Here is a 26,525-nt window from a genome sequence, read left to right as displayed (position 1 = left end):
TCGCGGCGCCTGCGGTCACCCTTTTAAAGCTGTGTTTTCGTATGTGTTTTTCTTGGTCTTGCACCCATACATGTGTTAAAGCCAAAGCTGACATTTCTACGGATGGAGACGGCTAGAGGGATCTGGACAGGCTAAATCGATGCCTGGGATGGACGGCATGAAGTTCAACAAGGCCAAGTGTCGGGTCCTGCCCACAACCACCCCATGCAGCGCTGGGAGCAGAGGGGCTGGGAAGATGCTGGTGGAAAAGGACCTGGGACTGCTGATCGACGGCGGCTGCACATGAACCAGTGTGCGCCATGTGGCCAAAGCCAGTGGCTTCCTGGCCTGTATTAAAACCAGTGTTGTGAGCAGGACTAGGGAGGTGACTGTCCCACTGCATTTGACACTGTTGAGGCCACACCTTGAGTACTGTGTTCAGTTTTGACGCCCTCAGTTTAAGAAAGACATTGAACTGCTGGAGCGGGTCCAGAGAAGGAGCTGGTAAAGGGTCTGGAGCACAAGTCTGATGAAGAGTGGCTGAAGAAGCTGGGGATGTTTGGCCTAGAAAAAAGGAGGCTCAGGGGGACTTTATCACTGTGCAAATCCCAGAAAGAAGGCTGTGGCCCGGTGGGAGTCGGCCTCCGACAAGAGAAAATAGCCTCAAAGTGTACCAGGGGAGGCTTAGGTTGGAAATTAGGAAGAATTTCTTCACAGAAAAGGCGATTGCACATTGGAATGGGCTGCTTAGGGAGGTGGTGGAGCCACTGTCTCTGGAGGTGTTTCTAAGGAAAGACTGGAATTGGCACTTAGTCCTGTGGTCGAATTGAAATAGTGGTGTTTGGTCATAGGTTGGACTAAGTAACCTCAGAGGTATTTTCCAGCCTAATTAATTCTGTGATTCTGAGACCCGGGAGCACAGTGCCCAGGAGCTCCGAGCTCACTGAGGATTGAGAGCGGCCCGCACGCTCCCTGCGGCAGCACTAGCGCTCCCCGGGCCGATAACCCTTCCCACACGGGCGTGTTCCAGCCCCGCCTTCCCCGAGCCGGCGCTCCCGGGCACCGCCTCCCTCAGGCTGGCGCAGTCCCACCCCGCCCCAGGGAGTATCCCAGGCGCTGGCAGCGCTTGTTTCATCCGTCCCCTCCCCGCCGGCGGTGCGAGGCCGCCGCTGTCCCGCGGCAGAGGAGCCATGGCGACGGGCCGTGGCAGGTAATCATGGGCGCGACGAGCGGGGCTCTGGCGGCCCGGGGCTACCTGCTCGGCCTTCTTCACCTTTAACGGGGAAGGTGGTTTGTTTTTTTCCCTCAGCTCCCATTGCTTCTCTGGGAAACTTATTTCACCTGCTCCACGACTTTGGTTTCTAGCTCTCGCCTCTTCACGGCGAGGGCTGTGGCCAAGGTGCTCTCCTCTCCCTGCCCCCGGCCCTATGGACATCTTGCTGTGGGAAACGCTGGTGTTGCTAGGTGCACGGAGGCCTGCGTTTAACACTTCCTTTCTGCCTGGGAAGGGGAGCTTAAACTTCGTTATATCCTTCAGCTAGGAGGAGGTGCTGTAATGAGTAGCCACAAAGTGAGTTACGTAGCTACATAGACTGCTACAGGAGGGTTTCACTTTGGAAGGTGTGATTGCCTTAATTCTAACAGTACAAGTTCCGCTATCAAAATTTTAAATCTTCAGGCTTACAGGCAAAGTTGAGAAAGCAGGTTTTTCTGCTAACATGTTTGTACCATCTTGGGTTTCATAGCAGTTTCATTCCACCAGCTGTTTTTGGTTGTTTTTTTTTTTCTTTTTTTTAACCTGCAAATGGATCAGGATAATATTTACATTCTAAAACCACTGGCATTGTTAGCTGAGGGAAAAAAACCCAACAAACCCATGTCAAACCATTATTGTCATTTTTGTTTATCCCCAGATGAACTTTAACAGGTGGAGGAGGAAGGTTTTGTTTTTTTCACTACTTAAAACTTTGTGTACATTATTTGAAACTAAATTTGAAACTTTAAAGACAATTGTTTGCTGTCCATCAAAAAACCAAGGCACATGGCAAGTATTACAGGGTGTGAAAATGAAAATACCAGTACAAAACTGAGCCCCCCAGGTTGAAAGCCAATGAAAAAGCAATTGAAGTTGTGCCTCTTCAGTAAGATCATCTGAGTTCTAGAAGTCTCTAAAGAGGGGGTGTAACAACTGTCATTGACTTGTATTTTAGGCTTATCTGCCCAAGCTGTGTCAATGCAATGTAAAAGCATTTTGTTAATGCTAATTTAAAATCTTAGCACACACAGTAAGTGGAAAGTAATTTATGGATTGGGTTTGCTGTTTGTTTCTTCACACCTAGAGAATATTTTTGTTTTGGAAGATGCAAAAGTTCAGCAGTTCTTTTTTGTTTTTTTTTTTTTTTTATTAATTGAAAGTTACAAAACAATAGCTATTGCATTAAAGTTTTCAAGGCATGTGTGGGCAAAATGTTTCTTTCCTCAGATATTTCTCCCTGGGGTGAACAAGAGGGGGGATGGTTAAAGTGAGCAAGACGGACTGAATACAGTCTATGCAGGTTATGCTTGTCCAAGGTTTTAAAATCCAGAATCTTATTTGAATTATTATTTTTCCTGGAGTCTGTGGAGTTGTGTCCCTATTGAGTACGCCCAAATTCTCTGCTTTCAGCATGGATTCAGGGCAGAATAGCCTGGGTTATGCTGCCCTGGAACATACAGAAGTGGTAGCTCTGCTGCTGTTGAACATAACCTGTGTGTCTAAATCCCTTTAATGGCAGTTTGTTAGTGCCTCATCATTTAAGTGTTCTGGATAATGATACATGAGTAAAACCCTTGTTTGGTCTTGGTTGTATTTATTTTAAGACTACTTTAATTAAATTTTATTTTAGTTGGTCTATCTGTGGTTGACACCCAAGCGGAAATGTGCATATCTTTTTGTTAAGCTTATAACAATTCTCAGCAAAATGTCTTGGATTTTTTTTTTTTTTATTATTTTTTTTTGTTAAATAGCACAGTTTACAATGTAGACCAGAGATGTTAATTTCTTTTGATTTTATTTTTCTTTGAGCATAAATGAATCTTAAATCAAGAACAGTAGGCATTAAATGTATATGGTACCCATACATTTCAAAATTAGCTGTTTTCCCCCCATATGAATTGGTTGCCTAGAAACCCAGAGCTAGTTTAAATAGGTGTTGGAAATCTGCTGGCAATTTAAAACATCAATAATGCAGTGAATGAGGAGCTCTGCCTGCTTGGTGGCATCAATGGGTATGAAGTGTAACTATTTAAGATTGAAACTGTCTCCATATTTCTCTGTGGATTAATGATAGTATTTATTTGCAATTACAGTTTACAAAGTCCTTCCTATCAGAAAACTTGAAAAAATGTAAGTGGTTGGATTGTTAGAATTTGTGTTAGAAATATGGAAAGTTCCTTTCTTTTCTGTCTAAATTGTGATGTGGAAATGTTGCCAAAATAGCTTCTTTTCACCATGGTGTGCAAGAGGCCAATCTAGACACAGAGTTGAGGTATTTGATATATTTGCAGCTCTGCAAAGAAGGGGGTGCTGGGTTGCAAATCTACAAGGCCAGCACACCAGCTATCAAAACTTTTTACTATTTATACTTTTTAGCAAAGGAAGGAATTAGTTTTCATTTGGTACAAGTTACATAATTCTCTTATTAATTAGTTTTCCACTGGTCTCTTGCTTCTCATGCTAATTAGTTTGCATGCTCAGTCTTTCTCATTTTTGTGTCAGTGAGTTTCTTGGGTCAGTGATTGCAATCTCACACATTTGGAGCTGGAGCTGATTTCAGCACAATTTCTGAGTTTGCTTTAATAGTTTCTTCCTTATCTTGGGAGTTATTCCAGGTATCCTTGTGGTCTGTAAATTCTGCATTCTTTGTGTCCACTATCAGTGACCATCCTTCTTCACAAGCTTTGTTAACCTCCCCCAGGTCTGAAATAATTGAAGCATTTCAAGTCCTAAACCTTAACAAAGCAATTCTACCAACAAGAAATTTGTCTGTCTAACACCAGTACATCTCTTAGAGCTTGTTAGCTGCTCTCTGTTTCTTGGATTAAATCTTCTTTCTTGCCGTTTATGCTTGAAAGTGTACAAATCCTTTTTGAACCTCAGTTTCTGAGGAAGTTTCAAGGTATTTTATTTATCTGATATCTTAGTAAAGTTGGGTGGCTCAAAAATATATCTGGAGTAACTTTGTGAAACAGAAGATTAATTGGCGAGTTTGACTTGCTACAGGGGCCTCAGTGGAGCTTGGTTGTGGTGGCCACAGTGGTGCAGCTATCTAAGGGTAATAGAGTTCTACTGGATTCAAAGTGATTTGGGGGAGCAACACTATTCCCTTTGCCTGCTGTGAGAGATCAATCGCAGGATTGACGGCTCTGAGTTTAAATTTGAATCTTCTTAATGCCAGGTATTTTAACTTGGGTGTAATTGTTCAAATCATAATGATTGCCATGTGATGTATTCCCTGCATTCTGCCTTAGCTGAAATGTTGTGTCTAGGTGTGCACAATATGTGTATTTCTTCATTTTCTGAATATGTGGCTCTTAACAGCTTGTCCTTCTTACAAGTAGGTTAAGGACCTTTGCTGCCCAGCCTGGGGAATGTTCTGAAACTGTAAATGCTGGAATTCAAAGTCTGTATTTGACACCTCCCATAAGACCGAAACGAAATGTGTGCATTGAGTGGTGAGTATGTATGTCTTTGTTAGGAATAAGAGTGGAAATCTCCCTGTGAGCTGTCTTTTGACTGCTTGCAGTAATTATATTAATATATTGGAGATTTCTATGTCAAATATTTTCAGTTGAAAAGATTTGCTATGCTGGCCTACTTGGGGATCCTGTGTTCACCTTCTAATGTTTTCTGGCATTATTATCCTTTGTGTTCTTTTGTAAGTTCATAAAGAATATGTAGGTTTTCCAAGCCATGTGAAGCCTTAAGCAACTCCTTTGCAAGTTGTGGTCAGTGTTGTTCCTTGAGAATAAAAATTGTTATTTTATTACTTTTATTACTAATTCTGAAAGCCAGTTCGGAATTAACCTTCACATGTTTCTCTTGGTTATTGGTTGTCATCAAGTGTATTTTAGTGTATAGAGAGGCTGAGAACGGCGGATTGGGATGTGGGGGGAGGAATAAGTGGCTGCTGCATATTTACTGCAAGCTAAATGTTTCTCTTCCTGTTTGACAGTGAAAGGGCACTTTCAATACAATTGTGAGTTGTTTTCTTTTTGAAAATTAATAAAATTTTTACAAAAAAAATTCTAAGAATATTTTACCTGAAAAAGTAATTAGTTTTCCTTGTTTTATACATTTGATAGCTTCCCTTTTGCAGTGAGTTACCAGTTCAGTGGTGTCAGACTGATGCAATGGTGAGAGAAAAAAAAAGTCCTTTGAGTTTTCTTCAAAGGAGAAAGAATATGTTTGTAAAAAGTGCTGTTGAAAATTCTGGATCAGGCATATTATTTTAGCTAATTTGCAGTTTTTTAAGGTATCACTTCTAAACTATCTCTGAAATGAGTGCACTAACTGCTTGGGTTTACAGTGTATGAGTTATTTCACATAATAACAGTGTGAGTTTTGGCATGTTGCTTCTATGTCAATGTGACTAAGATTCTGAGTTCAATACAAACATTGAGATATTGGCATTATCATGCAACCCCTTAAAGCTCTCTGCTTCTGAAGCAGTGTTATAAATCAACAAGTGTTGCAAATAACCTAGTAGTAGCAGGACGAGAGGCACAGCTGGGGTGTTGACTTTCACAGCACCTTTTATTTTCAGTGGTGATTTTGATGTGACCATAGTCAATGCTGAAGAAAATTAGAGTATAAAATGTGTGTATTTTAAACTCTGTGCAGTTACGAGGTACTGCTTGAATGGTATGAGGTTTCTGTCTGTTAATGCAAAAATCACGTTAGCTCATCTCCAGGGTATGTTCTGCTTGTCATTCTTAGACTGGCATCTGCATTTCAGGCAGCCTTCCAGATGCACAGAGACATTGGTGTTTTCAAGATATCACTTGGCTCTTACTTTGAAGTTCACATCTTTCTGTTGACATAAATCAAAACGGTGCAAGACCCCTGAGCATGTATAATTTCAAGATTATGATGAGGTAGAGCATGATCTTGCTGTTAGACTAGGACATTCCTGTCCTGGCGCATCCTGAGGCCTGACACCGCAGTCAAAAGGGAGAGTGAATATATCTGCAGTTTTGCAAATGCTGGTGGTTATGGAATAAATGTCAAAATTACGGTACTAGCAGTAAGAAACTGAAGCTAAACCATGTAGTTTCATGTCAAACATAGTTAATGTTAACAAAGTTTAATGAAAATGCAAGCCCATAACTTTTAATGTAATTGTGCTGTGCCACTTAAATAAGTTGTGATGGATTATTTTAGGCAAGTGCCAAATACCAGAGAGTAAAATGAGAACCCAAACTCCACAGTTTAACTCTTCAGGTGATTTTTGATTCATCTGTTTACAACTTGCTGGTTTCCACCTCTTCTGCTTTTGTCTGGTTTGAGATTAAAATTCTTTGCCATTGTTTTTTCTTGAGTCCGCAGGCAAATCTAACAGTATTCATTTTTTTCTTCTTTTCTAGCATGCCATCAGAAGTGCTGCTGAAGATATTTTCCTATTTGGATGCTGTGTCCCTGTTGTCTCTTGGTTGTGTGAATAAGCGCTTCTATGAGCTGGCCAATGACAAGTAAGGAAGAGGGAAGGTCTCAGCTGTGCCACAGCTGTGTTTACCTGAACTATGAGTCTTTCTAATTTAGTTTCTCTGATGCCAGAATGCTGATGCATGCACCTATGGACAGTAACTGCTGAAATGGCCCTGCATAGCCCGCAGTACATGTTGCATGGAATTCTAGCTGTGCAGGGCCTGTTTAAGGGAGTTTAGGGGCAAAAACTAAATCCAGTGCTTTGAAATGTTGTTGTTAGCACTTTTGTTCTAGAATTTGCATATATTTGTTTGTATTCACATGAACCTGCACAAACTTCTCAGTTCAGGTGATCCTTAATGGTGTGTTACCTAGCTTTATGGAATTGTCATAACTTTCACAATTTTGAAGTCCTACTTAATTCTTTCATCCGGTTTTTGCAGAGTGATTGATTCAATCAAATAATCCACTGGTGGTTTTTATCTGTTGTTTGGTTGCTCTGTTTGCGAAGTTTTGGTGATTTCTAAATGAGAACAAGAGAGATGAAGATAAATACCAACACATTTTTTTATTTATTGCTTATACATAGCTCATAAAATGCTCCTACCAATATCATGATAATTTTGTGAAAGGGTAAAGAGGAGAGACTGGGTTGGTATGTGATAACTAGGATCTGGGCATCCTTTTCTTTCTAGGATTCTACTGAATTAGTGTTGTTTGAATGAGAAAAATGTCTTCCTCTATATAAAGTTGCTGTACCTGGTATGATTCTATTTCTCCCTTATTTACCAAAACTTGTATGGTGAATTAATTGGTTTACCTTGGCATTGATACCTTCAAACTGATGAATTTAAAAGGAAGATCTGTAATCCAGATCTAGGTTTTGAGGCTGTCAGCAGGTAAGGGTAGATAAAAATTGCATAGTTGACACAAATTACCAATCTTGGTATGTGTTCTCCACTTCAGGACAGTAAGGCAGGATAAAATCACTGTGGCTGTCCAGGGGAAGATGATTCATCTGTCTCCATCCCAGCGATGTCTGTTTCCATTTTCTAATCTCAACAGAGATTAGTGTATGTGCACAAATGTCACTTAGAGTTACTTTCCCTTATCTAGGAGCCTGACTGGTTCAGTGCGACCAGGTAATTTCTTCCTGGTGTATTTTCATGGACCTTCTCAAGACCCTGAATCTTGCACTGAATTAATAGAAGTTTTAATTGAAGTCCCTGCATATTTCTATAAGAAATCTGACCTTGTTTTTTGGACTGAGTATCTTTTTTTTAGGATATTTCTGCTCTCCTGGATATACAGGGTGCTGTCCTCGATGCAACAGGACCATCAGTCTTTCATTGCGGTGTGTCTGTGCTGCCTAATGAAGAGATTGTCTTTGGGCTGTTCATATAATGCTTGCACTTGAACAGTTCTTGGCACTGATGTATCCAATATAACTGTTGAAGAGGAGGAAATGCTTTGACCGCTCCCTTTCTGCACCCTCCTTGCCCCAGCATGGGGTATTCCAGCCTTCCTATCATGCGGTGTGGGAAGTTCATAGCTATGGTCTGCCTGCGAAAGCCTGAGGATTCTAATCACCAGCAGAACATGCTTGTGTGAGAGGAAGTGAGAGCACAGGGGAAGGTCTTTTTGCCATTGTGGTGAAGTGATGACTGATGATGTCTGATTCTGGCATTTGAGTTAGCAGTAAAAGGTTTGTTTGGTTTGTTGTAGTAATGTCCAGTAAGAAGCCTTGAGATGAGCATTAACAATTTGAGGCAAGAAGGGCATGTATTCTGCTGTGAAAGATTCAAACTTGTGCTTCCCTGTTGGTTGTCAACTTCTTCAGAAGCTGAGGATGAAGGGGTCGTGATACCTTGTTAAACACTTGTGATCCCAAGTCCTTCATCTTCTCTGTCTTTCTGCACTAGCTGAATTATGTTTCTTGAACTAATTTCTTTGCTTGCACAACACTCTTTTGGGAAAGGAAAATGCAGTATGTTACTGAAAGTGAGGATGAGGATGGTAGGTATTTGTCATTAGTCTGTCTTCAGTCAACTAAATTGCCTGAGTCTGCAACTTCAAAATGCAGGAAATGCTTGCTACTATGCCCTGTCTTTTCAGCATCATACAGTAGGATGCAGATTATCTCTCCATTAAAAGATGTCCTTCTTGGGAAGGGGTTCCTAGTTAACAGGAGAGTTCTATAGGAGGTTATTTTACTGGACTTTTTAGGCTGATGAAGACCAGCTCATGTTCCCTGGTGATGTTATGTTAAGGACATCTCTCCTTGTTTTCATCACTGGACAATTCTAAACTGCTTTGGAGTTTAAAAATGATTTTCCCCCTCCATCAGAAATATCTTATACTATCTGGTAACTTGGCTGCCTTTTATGGTCTTAAAATAGAAGTATCTTAAAACTTCGTTTCAGTTATGGAATTGTTCTTTATGTTATCCTTCCCACCCTGCTTTTGGTGAAAGGAGGGTTGAAAACTCATGTTGACTGTGAACCCACCTTTACTAGTCACAGTAGCTTATTGGTCTGTGTTAGACACTGTTATCTCAAAAAGTGGCAGTAGGGAGTTCTGTATATATCTACAGAACAGCAGGCTGGAGGATTTTTGCAAAATTCCTGAGTATGTTTGCATCAATAACCAGAGCCCGGCTCTCAGCATGTGGGGACTTGTTCTCAGCAGCTGATGAATTGAGAATGGTTTTGATGGGTAGGAGGTAGTGTGGGATGGATCCAGTCCTTGAATGCTTTAAGGAGAGCACAAGATGCTGTACAATACATGCTAGTGTGAGTTTGCCTGAGGATAAGTGAGAACTGCTAAAGGTAATCTTGCTGAAAAATGGTAGAAAGTGTCTTTTAAGAATTTGTTGCCCTCACTATTCATTTTCTTTAGTGCAGTTATGTGCGCTGTGTGTGTAGCACTTCAAAATTAGAAAACTTATTGGCAACCTCTATTCACAGGTTATTATTTGAATTCTTGTAGGTTCCTGTACTCAATATTCTGTGGACTGTCCTAGAGATACTGGGGTGTGGGGAGGTGAAATGTGAACTCACAGTTGTCCTGGCATGAGAGAGATGAACCATTGCAGTCCCATATTTCTTTGACTTCAGAAAATCATGTCTTCTCTAGGCTTTTCCTAAGAGAGTGCAGAAGGGATTGACATGACATTGGTACCACCAAACAAAGGTGATTCTAATTGTCCTCCTCCACCCCATTTTCAGCTGGATCTGAGAAACTCAAAGTGTACAGATTATCTTTGTTGAATAGGAGGCATTAAACCACTTATTCCATTACCTGATTTTCCATGAGGGGAATGCATCATTGTATTGGGGTGGAATTTTCAAAATTTTCTGCTTAACCTTTATCAGTTTTCACGTACTTTGCTGACTATGACTATACTGTCACAGAGCTTCCTTCTGGATCCCATATTGCCAGGAAGACAGACAAGACTGCTTTTGTGCTAACACTGTACTCAGTGGTATCTGAGATGTGCATATAAAAAATGAAGTGATTATTCTTGAAATGTATTCCTCTTTATTCTGTTTTTATTTTCAGTGGAATTTGGCTGAAACTTTATTCCAGTTCTTTGCACCCAAAATGGACAATTAGGAAAATGAAGTCTAAACACACAGAAACTGTTTCTTTGGGCTGTGCTGCTCTACATGATAAAAAGCCTGGGTACTGGAAGAAAGAATACATCATCAAACAAGTGTCTGCCTTCAAAACTAGAGTAATGCGGCTCGTTAAATTTCTAGATCCTTATACAGGCCTTCCATGTAAAAACAAAGAAGCTATGAAGTAAGCAATGCCTTGTCACAAAGATTTACTTGAGAACAATATACAAAATATTAGTGGCTTGGGGGGGTGTAGAGCTATAAAATGTATTTCATAACGGGAAGGTACAATGATAATCTATAAATGACTGAAACTGAGGAGCATAAATAGCAGTTAGTTAGAATTAAAAAAAAATCTGTTGAAAGCATAGCTTAAGTTTTATCACTTTGGGAATTTGTTTATAAAGACCGCTCTCCCCTTTCAATTCCTAAATAACAGAGTCTCTGGCTTGAGTTGGATAATTGTTCTAAAGGACAAAAATGGAAAAGAGCATGTAGTAGAGAAGTCAAACCTATCATTTAAGGACACATCTCTTACCATACTTTGGTACGATACAGACTGGCCATGCTTAGACATCCTGTCAACCCTAAAACTGTTTGGAGTTACACCATTGCTTCCTGACCAATGCAGACCTCCTAACAAGAATGGGTGAGTTTTAACATAGAATTTATGAGGATTTTTTGGGTGCAACTGGTTAGTAATGTGTCTGTAAGACCTATCTGACATTCGTTTATCTCAGTGAGTTAACTCTTCATTAGAAAGCCTCCCTGCAATATTTCTTTCTATGTTGTTCTCTTCTTAGGTAGAGCTTTTTAGCAAGAAATAGTATAATCCAGCATTAATTCAGAGGTTAATGTAGCTATTGGCATGTGATCTGCAGACTGATAAGTCCTGACTTGGACTGGGAGAATTTATTGAGAGAAATTTAGCTTTGAAAATTTCATCATTATTTATGTGGCTTTGTTTATCTGTGTGCACAATCTTCAGTACATGCATATAAAGTCATGCAGTCCACATCGTGTCCTTTGTTTTTTTTAGCTTAAATGTGTACAGCGGCTTTTGTCATTATATTCTAAAAATATATTTAAATGAAAAGTATGTATTTGAGGTATTTGGTTGCTGTCAAGAAGTTTTGCACACATCTGGGCCTATGTGTGTAGTAAGTGCAGCGTACATGCTTCCTACACAAAGCCCGTAGCCATGGAGCTCTGAAAGGAGAGAATTGTTCACCTATAAACCACCTGGTTCCTCAACCAGAAGCAAAATATTTACTTAAAAAAAGAAATAAATCCAGAGAAATCGTTTGTATAAAGTTAGCTGAACAGGTCTTGCAGTCAAATTATGTGGGAAATGTAGTTGTTTTACCAAGATGATGATTCATATGTAGAAAATAAAAAAGAAAGCTAGCAGGCAGTTGATGTATTTATTTCACAGTTACAAATTTTTAGAAATTATGACTATAGATGAAGGCAGTGGTTTCACCAATCTCAGTATGTCATAAGGCAGTAGTGCAGAGACAGGCCAGATTGACTTAAAGATGGAAGGGGTTGTTGTTGATTAGGAGGAATTTTTTTACTTTGAGGGTGGTGCAACGCTGGAACAGGTAGTCTGGGAAGGTTGTGGATGTCCCTTCTCAGGCAGTGTTCAGTGTGTAATTGTAGGTGATACTACAGTGATACTATGTGGAAATCTGGGAACTGTTTTGAATATAATAAGAGCCTGGAGAGGATTTGGGAGGATTTTAGAAAGACTTCTTTCTTCATTCTGAACAATGTAAATAATGCAAATGCTACCTTCTGCTCTTTTTCTTAATGCATCATTAGTTAATAAGAGTGTCCGTGAACTTATATTTAAGAGTGTTTTAGAGCTAAATGGCTTTAATTATAGGTAAAATACAGCAAAAAAATTCTAAAAAAGGAAAGCTTCTTGTAACACAAACTTGTTATATGTACAGTTTGACCCTTTCCTTTGACTTTTGCTTCACAGTGATAAATGTTCAGTGATTCCATCTATTATCGATAAAGTATCAAAAACAAATTGTAAAGTAATTCTGTATTTTGAAAAATTGGGCAAGAATTTAAGTTCTTTTTTTAAAAGTGTTTTATAAGATCATATAGTGTTTTTTGTTTCTTTTCTTGTTAGAGGTTGAGATTCTGGTATTACACTGTAGTTCAAATGTATCATTTATGACTCTGCATGCCAAATGCTTTCAGAACCATTTTCATCACGTGCCGCCGGTCAGACTTCAGAGTTAAAAATGAAATTAGGGTGAATTTTTACATAAATGAGACATAGTCTTTTTGCTACATTCTGTGTGTTCTTTTCAAAGACCTCGTCGATTTTCCTTGATGGCTGAATACCATCTTGCTAACCTCACTGAAAGTAGTGTAGCAGTTGGTGCTGATGAGCTTGTCCAGCTCTTCAGTCTGAATCCAGGACTGTTAGTAGGAATTTGGAAGGTAAGATAACAGTTTGTTTCAGTATACTATTATGTTTTGAAGGCAAATATTTTTTTTTGGCTCGTAGTTTGGGTTTGGGGAGGGCTTTTTTTTAATCTTCCCCCTTTTTTTTTCCCCTTTGGATTTTGAAAGATCTTGTTTAAACTAGTAACCATAAAACATATATAGGGACAGTAAGTGGATGATTTATTGTATCCTAAAGAGCTGTTGCAGGAGTATATATACTTTAAAAAAATAATCCACTTCTAATTAAAAGATCAGTTACGTATCATTCTGTATTAGATACTGTGTTCAATTTTATTTATTTTGCAGTCTTCACATGCCTAAGTTTGATATCCTAGAGCAATTTTAAATAGAATTGTTTGAGAAGTCCTTCTTCCTCTGATTCATGCCATTACCTGTCCACATCACTCAAAGTGATGAGTTCTCTCATAGCAACTTAGCTGTAATCTGCATCAGCAAGTATCTGTGTCTTGCTCCAGCAGTAGGAATGCTGTAAAACACGCCCTATTAAGAGTCTAAGTTAAGCAGTTAGCCTCTGTAGGGTGGGTGTAGAGATGAATGTCTTTAGAGGGCAGTGCAGAACACCTGAAGTAGAGTTGTACACAGAAGGAATCGGCACCTTTGCACAGAATGCACTGTGACCTCTGTGTCTGCTGTAGCCATGTAGGGCTGGGTGCTATGTAGGCTTGTCTCAGGTGTTCTGCTCTTGATCTGAATTCAGAGGTGGCAGCCCATTTTTTCTCCCTTCAGTCATGCTATTGACATAGACTTCAGTTATTTAGAACTGGCAAGGAACTTTCCTCTGGGAGGCTGTGAGCAATTCCTCCAAGTTTTGTCTAATTTCCAGATGCAAGCATGTTGTCTCAAATGTGCACAATCACCAGAGGCAATGTTTAAAACTGCAGAAGGACTGCTTCTTTCACTCTTACTTAAAGGTAAGAGTGAAGTCCATTTCTTAGAAAACTTGAGAGTACCTGACCAGCATAAACCTGTTACAGGTTGTTTCAGTCTTGTGAAAAGCTCTCCTAAACAAACAGCCATTTCTCTTGTATTTTCAGAAGTTTTGTAGAGTGGTGTCCCTGTATTTTTGGCTCTGTGGTCTTATGCATTGGCCCCATCCATGCTTGGAAAGAGAACGCTTTCAGCACCTGGAAATGGTTCAATCATAACCAAGTTCTGTGTTGTTAAGAATCGAGTGCCTCACTCAAATGTATTTTCCTTGCTTGCTTCTCTGAAAAGAAAATTTCTTGTTTTCTGTGTAGGCAGAGTAATATGAGGTAGTTAAGGATCAGTGGGTGTAATAATTGTAAATGCCACACATCTTGTTTTTTTTGCACATAGCTGCATAACAGAAACCAAGGGCAGGTTATGTGCACCTCCTGGTATTTGGATAGAGAGAGAGACTGAGAAATTACGTGATAGATCTCCCTAGTTAAATCCTTTATAGCTGTAATTTTGTATTATGAAAATACAGGAGTAGTTAAAAAGTCAAAAGTTTGCATAGAGGATGTAATTTTCTGGTAATCCAGAGAGATGAAAACAGTAGTTGCCCACATTTCAGGAGAAAAATAGACTTGTGGCAGTGAATTATTTTCCTGTTGACTTATGTGTTTGTACATGTAGGATGTAAAAAATGCATTTAAAGGAAAAAAGCTGATATCCTAGCAGTCTGTGTTCTTGAATTAAATCCATTCCCTGTCTCTATTTAGTTTTCACATTGATGACTATATAGGCAAATATAGAAGTTTAAAAACATGTTTTTAATGTTTTCCCAGGAGTAAATAATCTGGTGAAGACGTGATTTTTACTTTGAAATTCAGAGTTTTGATTAAACAATTATGTATTCCTCCATGATGTTAGCCCTCTTTGGAAATAGTTCCTTACATATAAGGAAATAAACTTGATGTTTCAGTAGTTGTAAGTAAGTGCTGTTTGGTTCTGTTTAGGTATCTTTTTTAAAATGGCGAGTAGAAGGTAGGGAAATACAATTCTTGGATTGCTCTCATTATTTTTGCCTTGGCATAGGTACTTTCCCTCTCTTTTCCTTTAATACAGAATTGCTGTAATCTTTTGTATATATTGTGGAGTCCTGTGAAAAGACAGTAAAGGTTTCAGCAGTCCTAGTGTTAAAGCAAGCCATTACTAACATTATTACAGTAATTGGCAAAGTAATAAGTAGCGGAATTTATCTATGACTTTTAATGCTCAGAAAAACCCTGTGGAAAAAAAAAATTCCAGATGAAAATAGATGTACTTTAATTAACTTTCCAGGTGAAAAATGAAATTGCTTTTGTTATGGCAAATCTTCATTATAATCAACTTCTTGAGAGAAGCATTTTGGGTTCTGCTACTGTGTAAGTTTGGTTTTCCTTTGTGGGTAATAAAGATAACCTTTTGAATAGAGCTTTGGGTTTTACACTAAAAACTGGCTGCTGGCAAGGGGTTTATATTTAGACAGTAATTAACTATTCTTGTTTAATATAAACAATAGTTACAGTAACTAAATACAATAATGTAGAAGCATTTTCATATAAAACATTGCTACTGTTATGCTATTGAGGATATGAATTTAGTTAACAAGTGTACTAGTACTTGCTGTATTGAGAAAGTTAGAAATATGCTGCCCATACTTTCTCCTTTTTCACAAGCAATCTTTATTTCCTCTTCATATCTGAAAGAGAAATAGAAAAGAGGGAAACATTTCACAGAGTAGGGAAGTAATCTTTGGCTGTGTAAGGGGGGAAAAGTTCTGGTAAACTGGTGAGGTGCCTGCATTTATCTTTTAGTCCTATTGAGAAAGTAGCTGGGTTTCCTGTGAACTGTTTATATACGTGCATATTGCAGTGTACAATCGAATACCTGTTTATATATTGTAAACTGTTTTAAAATACAAATTTTTTAGCTTTAAAACAGTATTTGCGGAATTTATTTCCCACTCAGTTTTCTGGTCAGACAGTGTTGTATCTACCAGTAGTCTTAAATGCCTGCTATAACTTAGTGAGGCTCTTCTCACACAGAATGTAAGATTTAACACCATCTTCCTGAGTACCAAATTGAATCCTGTGTAGAAGTTGCTCAGTTTCCTCTGGCAAGTGGTCTCATCAGGTCATTTGTGGGCTGTAGTTATTTAGTTAGGCACAGACAAAATTATTTCAATATTTGCTATTTCAGAGAAGTCTCTAGAACCTAGTGGAATTTTAGATTTGAAGTTAAGCTCATGCTGTTTTCTCTTTTGTAGACAAGTCCATGTTTTTAAGTTTAACAGCTGTACCTTTTAAAGCTGACTGCTGTATTTTCTGCCTTTGGCTAGTCTGAACAGCTGATCAGCAGTATTAGACTTCAGTTACACTCACTGTATTTGCATAAAAGAAGCACAATGAACTAGAGAGGTTTGACTTCAAAACTGCCATAAGATGACAATCTCAGTGTAGGCTATATTTTATATCTCTATTAATTCCTTCCCCTGTTGCTAAATTCTGTTGGTTTTTTTTTTTTTCGAGTCAATATGCTCCTCCACCTAATAAACCTTTACTGGATGATGTTGACTCAGAATATGGACTGCATGACTACAGCCTGCATCTTGATCTCCATGGCAGAAACTGCATGTACCTGTGTGGAACATTCAAGTGCCTCTTCTGCAGAAAACGTAAAGTTGACGGAACAATAGTGTCTGTTTTAAAAATGATCCCTGCTGTTACAACTTTCCTTTTTGTATCCAGTTTCTCTGTTTTAAGGGGTGAAACTGTAAGGGGTGAAATTCCATGGGATGGAATTTTAAGAGTAAGCTATTTTACTGTTCGTTGTGTGCACCATATCTGTGCTATGCTTTGTGTTGTGTCCTAAGCCTGCTGTGTAAGAAGTCTGCCCGTTGTTACATTGACACAGTGTCAGGCCAGGGACACAAATTCTGCAGATCGTTAGGGTCTTTTCTTTTACTTCTGTGCTGCATTACTAATGCAGTAGCACAGCTCTTGTTGCAGGTTGATGGTTTTTTCACTTTATTTTATAAAGGGTAGACAGTTTGTCCTCATACATTTTGGAAGCTTGTTTCTGTAGAATTCTCCTTGAGTATACTTTGGATGCACAGACAGATTAAATATATAGATGAATTTATAGAAGTTACTGTGAACTTTAAGATTCACAGTTTTTATTTCAATGAGGTTAAAGTTGCCTGTTCTGATATCCTTTCATTGTGTGGTAAACAATTTCAGTCATTGGTTTTAACTGATGATTCATTCTGTTCTCAGCACTTCTTTTGATGAGACATGATTGACCATCTCTGTTGTTCTCATACAGCCCAAATTTATAATTGTACTGGGGTTTTGAAAAATACATAGGAGATCTCTTTTTTGACATAACTTGAACATAACTTCCTACAGCTACAGCTTCCTACAGCTGTCTTTCTGTAAGCAGAGACAGATTAAAATATTAAAATTAAACACTGTTATTAATTTAACTTAGAGTTAAGTACAGTAAATTAATTGCTGCTTCCCAGTGTTTTTTTTTTATACCGGCCTGCCTGAGCGCTGTGGATTTCAGAACGTTTTGTTTTTCTGTCAGTAGAGGGCGCTGTTGTCAGGCGTGAGTGCTTTTACAGGGCTACAGAATGTCCCCGTGATTTGGTTTGGTTTTTCTCATTTGTATTTGGAGCTGTCATTTAGACTGCAGCCTTGTGCAGTGTGGAGCTTTGTAGTCCTTGAACATGAAATATACATGTTTTCAGATTCCAGAAAAGCTCTAAGTTTGAATTAAAGGGAAACTTCTAAGGCTAAAACTTTAGTGAAAATCTATGTATGTAGCAAGAAATCTTACCTGAAGTGTTGTGCAGTACAAGAGTCCTCTTTTTATTCTCAAAAAAAATTTAACAAAATTCGCCAGAGGGTTGGGTTTTTGGGATTGTGTTGGTTTTTGTTTTTAGCTGAATATCAGATTTGTTTTCGAAATTGAAAATGTTATGCTCCTAGCAGTACAGTTGCACAAGAAAAAGTATTATGTAGCACGCTTCCATTCTTGGTATCACTTTCTTGCTGCTTAGAAGCTACTTCCACAGAGGATTAAGCTGATGTTTATGCAAATTGAAGCAAAGGTCCATGAGCTAAAGTTGTGAATGCCATCTCACTTTGCAAGTTACAGAATCTGTTTTATGCTCATTTTATGTTTTCTGAATTGCTTTGGTTATGTGACCTTCAGCAGTGTGGTAGCCACCAGATTCTGGTCTCAGAGGACATCAGACAGCTGAAGCCATGGTTCTACAGACAATAAGCTCATTTGTCATCTAGTCCCTTCCATGTGCTTGCACAGTAATTTCTTTTGGAAAATGCTTGACTTCCTCCAAAAATGGTGTAGTGAGGCAGCTTATGACTGTCTGCTGTCACATTTTTCATTATAGTTTGTTGTTCATTTTTCTCCTTGTGACGAACATGGTGTTGCTGCATGTGGCCAGGTTTGTCTAAACTGGTTGTGTATGAGGGTTTTTGTTTAGATTTTAGGCTCCATTCTAGTAGTATTCTTTGTCCCATCCTCTGGGAGGACTCTGAAGCATGGAGGTCTGCAACATACTGAGAAGTCTTGCTATTTCTCTAAATTCTCCACTCAGTCCAGTTTTATTTTAAATTATAGATGTGACATGCCCATGGCAGTTCCCACAACTTGAGGCACAGATCAGTTGTCAGCTATTACACTGTTGTTTTACTTATTTATTGGTTTTCATTAGGAAGCTCTAGGCATTCCTAAGTTACCAGAGAGTGCCTGTTTGTATCCTGCAGAGTAACTGATTTATTTGTTCAAGTTTAATTTTTGTCTGCTTTTTGTTAGGGTCTATTAATATTTGGCTTCATTTTGCTACTCTGTTTTCAATTATTTTTGCAGAATTCTTAATACTAAATTAAAAAAAGTTATGTCACACTTCACTGAACGCAGCAGATGGAGTGTATATGGCTTCAGATTTTTTTTTCTGTTATTAATACTTGCATTACAGTAACTAGCTGTTTGGATGGGTTGTAGAATTTTATTTTATGCTCCCTTTCATGTAAACAGAACTGTTAATATGGTCTCATTGACAGATACTGTAGGGTGAATATGCTAAATACTTTGTAACTGAATTGAAAATATTTAGAAAACTTTCCTTGTTTTCAGGAAGTTTTGACAGGCTTTTCATATGACTCCCAGAAGCCATGAATCCAGCTTTTTAATAAATATTTTTGACATGTATTTACCTAGGTTTTCAACTTTTTAAGCACAGCTTTGTAGCCACATGGTAGTTTAAGCTTTGGCTTTTCAATGTCACTTTTTGTTGATGTAAACTGATGTGTTGTGCTTGCAAAATGTAAGAGTTGATTTTTGTGTATTTAGAGAGCTTTTAAGATTTGTTTGTAGAATTTCATATCAGGCATTTGAAATGTTTTGCTTGACCTTGAAGATTGATTTGCAAGTTTAAGTTCATTTCAAACCATTTCAGTTTGTTAAGGTTGGTTGTTGGCACCAGAATTAGTGTTAAGCACAGCTTTTCCTCTGAAAATACCATTCAGATGACAACTTGAAACAAAGGCTTGGTTAGCGAAACAAATTTCCTTGACTTTTAGCTAAAACAAGTGCTTTGGAGCTGTTGGTCTATTTGTCTCTTTCCCCTGAAGTTTGTCTACATGATGTATGTTCTCTTTGTTGGTATTACCTTTATGTGGAAATATTTGTTCCCTGTGACTTACTCTGCTGCTTTGCTGCTATATGTGTCTTGTATAAACCAAGGACTAGAGATATTAAAAAGGGACAATGAAACAAAGTCTGGATCAGGTTGAAGAAAGCCCTGTCCAATTTTATTCCTTCATATATTTAACATTGTTTGTTCTGCTCTTTAATTTCATTTTCTCATCTGACTGGGGTGAGGAAGGGGAGATTTCTGTACTTAGCCTTCAGTTTCTTGCTTCAGTTTCTTTTCCTTTTTCCTGAATGTGAGGACTGCAATGGAGCTTTTATATTTAAAAAAACATATATAAAGACTGGATTAACCAACCCATGAATAATTAGCCTTCAGATTCCTGATCCGTTGCCTATTTCCATTCTGGCTAAAGTTAGTAGAAGTAACTGCAAAACACCTTAGTCAGCTGATCTATCTAGCAATGATGTATTAATGCCATGCAATGGTAGCGATGTCCTGGGCATCATTATTTATTAGAAGAATGCTTTTTTCAATCCATTTTTGTTCCATTCAAACATCATTTGAGTTGAATGAGTAAGAGAAATAGTTCAATCCATTCAAATTGGAATTGTGGATAACCGGATAGTCCTTCCCTTTGGAAAAAATGCTTATTGACACTGATGTTTTCAAGTCTTTTGTGTAAAAGCTCAACTTTAAATGTGGACTTTCAGTGGTTAGTCAGTAAACTATTTAAATAGGATATTTTTTACCTTGAATGAAATTTTGTCATTGAATTTGGTTTACTGAGGTTTTGGAAGCGAAGCATTCAGACAGGTATCAACTAAATGGCCCTTTTCTACTTAGAGCTGGATCCTGGAAATGAATTCTGGTTACATTTTCCTTACTGATTTATTTTGCACTTCAGTGCAAGGACAGTGGGTATCATGGTCTGGAGGATTGCATTTTCCTTCAACCATACAAAATATTTCCTGAGCACAGTCATGCTGGTTTCACTGTATTCATACTCCTATTCCAGACAGTGTCTGTATTGAAAAACCTGCAGCTGCTGTTCACTATCATGTGCTGGGCTGCTTCATTCCCAGAGTAAGTACTCTTTGGACTCCCTACTGGTGAGTGATTCCTTTCCAGCACTGGTTTGTGTCCAGCTGTATCTTGGGAGTTGCTTGGCTCTACAGTACCAGTTCAGGGAAGTTTTTGGCCTCTGTGCTAAAGTGTGGGCTTGCTTTCTCCATCACTGCCTCCGTCTGTCTGCTTCAAGCAGAGGTTTTGCTCCCACTGCATGCAGGCTGCAGCCATTTAACTCACAGCCAGCCTTTCTGATGTTTCTCCTGTCTGTAGCCTCATGCTGCTACTTGGGCTTGATTGAAGGAGAATCACAGGCAAAACACTTATTTTTTCACTCTTTCACTTGCATCTTTAACCTCTGCAAGCCCCTTCACTTTTTACCTTACCATCCATGACCTGCTAATGGATCCTGACAAGCACTATGTTCCTGGGAATTCCTTCTCCCCCTTCCCATCAGTCTCATGCAACTGCTAGATACTTCCTTTTTTGTGCTGAGATCTCTAGTGCTTTTGTTTTGCTCTTTTTAGAGGATATCTCTTGTTCAAGGAAACTTGTTTAAGGGATGTCCTACCAAGAAATCTGCTTGTGTGCTTTTATTTTCACTTTTCTTTGTAGTCAAATCGTGTTCACTATGATGTACCTGAAGTTACAGTTAGACTGTTGGAATCAGTGGTTAACTCCTCTGACAGCAAAGGAAAAAAAAAGAAAACAATTAAAAAAAAAAAAAAAAGTCAGTCTCTTCTGAGAGGAGAGGAAGAGATACCAAACAAATATGGTTATATGTAGTAATAAAAAAATCAGAAATCATAGTAATTCTGCCAAAAAAAACCTCCAGATGCTTTGGAAAGCTATTAAAAAAATGAAAAAAATCCATAATTTTAAAACTTGATTCAAATCATACTGCATGTCAATTTAAATGATGCAGTATCCTTTCTTAGGAGGAATAGTTATCTGTATACCTTTTATACTGGGTTATTTGAGTTTCGTGTCAGAGCTGAGAGATACTTAAATAACTTGAAAAAGGATGAGGGTGGGATCTCATAATTTCATTTAGTGTGTTAGCCTTGAACTTGATTTCTGGGGAATGGGCACTGATTGAGGCACTAATGGCATGAAAGTGAAATGCTGAATGTGAAATTTACTCCTTTCATCCTTGTGTAAGTTCTTTAGGTGGCATTCCTATTTTTATACTAAAAAATACAAAATAATTTTTTAGCTGCTGTTTCTACTATGGATCACAGAATCAAAGCTCCATACTGCAACTTAATTCCACTATAATGTGCTTGATATTTAGCTGCTGGTGTATGCCAGGGTTTCTTATTGGTGAGCGGGAAGAAAAAGGCTTGGAAAGAGGATAAGGGAACATTTACAGTGTACTTGGGCTGAATTTGATTTATACTGCTATAATGTTGTATATTGTTTATATTTTCAGGTGACATTGAAAACGGATACCTGAGGCTCAGAGTTGTAAACTTAAAGGATAATAGGAAGCACTTGCCTATTATTGGGACACTTGGCATATGCTGGGAAACAGATGTGTTTAAAGGCAATGTAAAGGTCAGAAATATTTGTTGTTTCTGGAAATGCTTACCTCACAACAGAATTATGTTTGTGCATCCTAAATATGTTAATTTTTAAACAATTTTTTGATTTGTAGAAGGTATCTGTAACTTGACAAAAACCTCTATTCAAATATTCCAAAAAAATAAGTTAATTTTGTGAAAAACCTTTTTTCCTTACTCTCATAGAGTCTGGATTGCATGATAGACTCATTATATGTGCGTTATTACACTAGTGCTTTCCACTCAGCAAAGATGCTGTGACTGACCAGCCCTACTTGGAAAGACTGGACACAAAAAATGTACTGCAGATGTATTTTTTGTGAGGGTGTTTCTTGGTTTTGTGTGAGGGTGGTTTTTTGTTTTTTGTTTTTTTTTGTGGTTGTTTGTTTTAGTTTGGGTTTTTTGTTTGTTGATTTGGTTTTCCTTTTTGCAAGCAATAAGCCTTGAACCTCTGGGGAAATACTCTGCAGTTCTGTGCTGTATATGCAGTGAAAGTTAAGAACTGCTGGGGAGCATTAAAATGCCAGTGGACACAGGCAGAAACTACAGTTCACATCCACACAGTCAGCACCTAGCTCCAATCAGGTACATCAGTCAGCTGGAATAACTCTTTATTTTTTAGAGGAATACTCACACATTCTGTTGGATAAAATTCCAAAAGAATTATTTCAAACAAAGTTTCAGAGTAATTCTGTAGGTTTTGCAATAGTGGTGAAGGCACATATTTTTAAATGTACTTTATCATCATGAATGTTTTAGAAGTCGTGAAAATTCTAATGAATGTAATTGAAGCACTACTGAAAAGTCATCTAGTTCAACACTTAATTTCAATTTTGGCACTTCTTTTGAAAAAACCCTCAAAATGAATAAAACTGTTGTTTTTGCCAGTCTTGTAAAAATGTGGAATGGAATACTGTTTGATGAGACTTCTTTACCACGCATGTCCAAAACAAGGGGCAGTGTTTTTAAACTAAAAGAGGGTAAATGTAAATTATACATTGGGGGAAAAAAAACCCGCAAAAAAATTCTTTCTCCGTGCTGAGGCAAGGGATTGGAATTAGATGACTTATTAAAGGTTCCTTCTAACCCAACTCATTCTATGATTCTATAGGATTAACAGCTGCTTGGCAGAATATTTTTTTTCATGAAAATAACCCTGAGTGGTACATAACAATTCAGGAAGTTATCTCTCAGAGCAAACAGAGAGCTACGGCTGTAGTCTTTAGTTTATCCATTTTAGTCTCTCTCCTTATACGTACTTATAGCATAAATTATATTGAGTATTTGTTTCTGGGACAATATATAATAATATAATAAAGAGTATAATAATATAATAAAGAACACACAATAATATGTCATATAATATATTACACAATAATATATATTATAATAAAATATATTATATATATAATACAGACTATTATAATAATATAAAAAAGAATACAATTTTTTTTTAAACCCCTCATTTTATGGTGACAAATGAAACATGTCAACATGTATAGCTGTGGTTTGAATTCAATGTGGTTTTTACCATAAGTCTTTAAAGTTCTTAAAATGTGTGCAGGTCAAATAACATCAGCCTCAGAAGTAGGACATTCCACTGCTTTGAATTTAGTTTTGCTTTGTTTAATACTGTAAGAAAAACCAAAAACCCCAAAATCTTTTTTGGCACTTCTGGGTTTTTTAATAAAAAAATTAATTGCTGAAGTACAGATAGTTGGGAATTGTCATGGCTTAGGAATGTTAGTCTCCAATTTATTGATCTCACTGTGACCACTCCAAATCACGTGCTACTGGCTTGCTTTCCTCTTTCCCCTGTGTTGGGCTGGAGAGGGGAATTGGAGGCACAAAAGGTGAAAATCAAGGTAGAGACAAGAGTAGTTCACTGGAAACAGCAATGAGATAAGAAGATGGAGAGTAGCATCAACAATATTAAAAAGCAGAATGTACAAGAGAAGCTAGTGATTCACGTGCAGACTCTCACTGTGCAGTGCAATCTGACCATGCCACAATACCCCAGCTGAGAAGAAAGCCCTTTCCTTGCCCCTGGAAAATAGGTGAGATGGTATAGAACAACCTCCCTGTCTTAGCCATGCTCCTTCCTGGCTACTACAAAAATTAACACGATCCTCACCCAGAACCAGGACAGAAATGCATGGGAGGACCCCACGATTCCACCACCCAACATCACCCCCACTTTGTTTTCATAATTGGCCTTTTATATGCAAGTTGTCAGACCAGAAGATAGTAATTCTTTCTTGTTTCCAGTGATTCTGTAGCTCATATAAGTTTATTATACCATCAATAGGTTTGGGTTGAGTTTTGTATTTTCAGCATAGTCTACAGTAAAAAGCTTAGGGAAACTGTGTGTATCATATTGCCTCATGTTTGTGCCATCTGCCCTTGTGTTGTTTGATTGAAGTAAAGTAATAGTGAAAGCAGTGTTAAAGCAACAGAAGCACAGCTATCTGGTACAGAGAAATAAAACATTCCAAATGAATTTTTTTGGCATGGAATATGTGGTGTTGGTTTGTTTATGCTTTTGGAGCACAGATAGAACATAATTAAGATAATTTGATTCATTTAGTGATTCAGAACTCATGAGAGTAAGGAACAGCTGATGATAACAATGACACACAACTCCTATGCTTCCAAGGGATATGTGAAACTATCAGTTTGCAAAGACCAAAGAATTGGCGTTAATGTTTTTTAATTAGCTAGTTGTGTAATCTTGTAAAGGGATATTTTCAAGAATTTGTAAGAGGAGGTATTACATCAAGATTATTAATATTTCCTTTTTGGGAACTGAAGCTGTGATCTTTTCAAAAAGTGCTGTATACAGCTGGCCTGGAAAGGTTATTATGTGTGCACTGCCTTGGGTGGTCCCTGAGTATCTTTGCAAATATTGCTGCATTCACACAAGTTTAGCAGCCAAGTTTAAACTTAGGTTGTTTTCTCATATTGAAGGGACTACCATTATTACTTGAACGATAAAGTAACTAGTAATTGAGAAAAACAGATGTTAAGGGCTTAAATATGTTCAAGAAATAATGTCTGATTTGGTTTGACAGTGGTCCCTTCTGTAGCACAGTGTTTGATGTCTGTAGGTTACAATTTTGATTTCTGTAGAAAACTTGCCAGTATTTGTTGCAGTAGGTCAGTGAAGCACTATCAATTTTATTTTGAGATTTTAGCCTTCGTACGAAACTCTCTGAGCCCTTGATACTTCTTCTAAAATCAGGAATAGACCTACTTACTGTGCCATGACATAAGGAAATAATCTCTTCTGCTTGTGTTTGTAGGACTGCTTTGTGATGGATCTGACTCTCTTGGATGAAACTGGAAAGCCCTTCTGGTGTTTTAGTGCTCCGGTCCGCATGGAACTGTCTGCCAAGTCATCTGGCCTTTATGATTACATGGGTCATATCTATACTGCAGACTATGTGGATTCAGAGGGGAAAGTCTCTGTTGAGTTTGTATGGTTGGAAGAAACCAAGGAATATATTATAGTCAGTTTGGTGCTTTATGTAAGCACCAAAAAGGTAAATAGCTGGTATGGAACAAACTACTGACTTAATTAGGTCACTAATTTCCTTACTTTAAAAACCAAGACAAACAAACAACCCTCCTGCAACAAAAACAACAATAAACTGTTGATGCTTAAGATGGACACCAATGAGCAAGACTGTTCATTCAAGTTTTCCAGTAACAAGTGCAATTGCTTAATTGTTTCTTACTGGCAATTGAGGGATGAAAGAGACATATTGATGTAAGTGAGAAGTTTTCTTCTCTGTTGAACATTATATGGTTAGTCTGTTTCTCACTGGCTTTACTGAAATTATTTTTAGGAGGATTTTTCTTTGTAGACACCTGTTACTATGGTTAAGGAATTGTTTCTTTGGAGAGCCATACTGTGAAGATGCCTCCTTACCTTACATAAGCTACACTGGTTTTGGCAACATTGACTTTTATGCTTAGTAATAAAACAAGATGTGTGCTGTTCACTCCAGATTTGTTGGAGTGTTGTTGGTAAATTACAGTTTTGTTAAACGCTTTTTCCAGAAAAACTTCACTTAAATATATTTTAGTAAAAAATTGAAAGGGTAGATGGGAAGTCAGATCTGAAAAATATGTCAGTCAAGGCATTTATTAAGAAAGTCATGTGTAGAATTTATGACATTTCTTTAAATTCCTTTTTGTTCTGTTTTCCCATGTTCTTTGACCTTGTCTGACTTGAGCCTAGTTACTTGCCTCACATATTGGTTTATGGGTAAATGTCCCAATTATCAGCCAACCTTAGCTAATATTTGTTCTTACTGAGTGCATGTAACATTCAGTTGTTTCAGAAACAATGTATGTCTGATACTATTGTTTATCTAACAATATGAATCCATATAAAAAATTGAATATATGTGCCTGATCTTTCCAGTTCCTTGGAGTAACTTTAGAATAAAATTTTCTACTTCCTGTATTAAAAAAATAAAAAAATTACATTA

The 26,525-nt window shown here is 37.9% G+C and overlaps 1 protein-coding gene across 7 annotated transcripts; it reads left to right on the top strand.

Moving 5' to 3' along the window:
* The first annotated feature begins 284 nt into the window (after positions 1-284).
* FBXO15 (F-box protein 15) lies at positions 285-26,525 on the top strand. Of its 7 annotated transcripts, none has more exons than XM_086894069.1 (10): positions 285-364; positions 4,579-4,692; positions 6,604-6,708; positions 10,226-10,468; positions 10,724-10,933; positions 12,615-12,744; positions 15,019-15,101; positions 16,248-16,393; positions 21,900-22,024; positions 25,332-26,525. In XM_086894069.1, exons 3-10 carry the CDS (start codon positions 6,605-6,607, stop codon positions 25,599-25,601), a joined length of 1,311 nt encoding a protein of 436 aa, XP_086750195.1. In that variant the 5' UTR covers positions 285-364; positions 4,579-4,692; position 6,604; the 3' UTR covers positions 25,602-26,525. The 7 variants fall into 7 exon arrangements, with proteins under 7 accessions (XP_086750195.1, XP_023777412.2, XP_023777411.2 ...); XM_023921644.2 differs by lacking the exon at positions 285-364 and adding an exon at positions 912-1,189; XM_023921643.2 differs by lacking the exon at positions 285-364 and adding an exon at positions 912-1,189 and having other exon boundaries at positions 4,576-4,692.

The sequence above is a fragment of the Cyanistes caeruleus genome, chromosome 1, assembly GCF_971803275.1.
Source record: "Cyanistes caeruleus chromosome 1, bCyaCae1.hap1.1, whole genome shotgun sequence".
Lineage (NCBI taxonomy): Eukaryota > Metazoa > Chordata > Aves > Passeriformes > Paridae > Cyanistes > Cyanistes caeruleus.
The sequence above is the reverse complement of the archived record's forward strand: the minus strand, read 5'-3'. Positions and strand labels throughout refer to the sequence as shown.

Excerpts from the sequence above, each read along its gene's own strand:
- FBXO15 (XM_023921643.2), top strand. The coding sequence starts at position 1,170 with ATGGCGACGGGCCGTGGCAG. Across the intron at positions 10,469-10,723 it reads AAAAACAAAGAAGCTATGAA|AGTCTCTGGCTTGAGTTGGA; the intron begins GTAAGCAATGCC and ends CCTAAATAACAG. Across the intron at positions 12,745-15,018 it reads TGTTAGTAGGAATTTGGAAG|GTGAAAAATGAAATTGCTTT; the intron begins GTAAGATAACAG and ends TTAACTTTCCAG.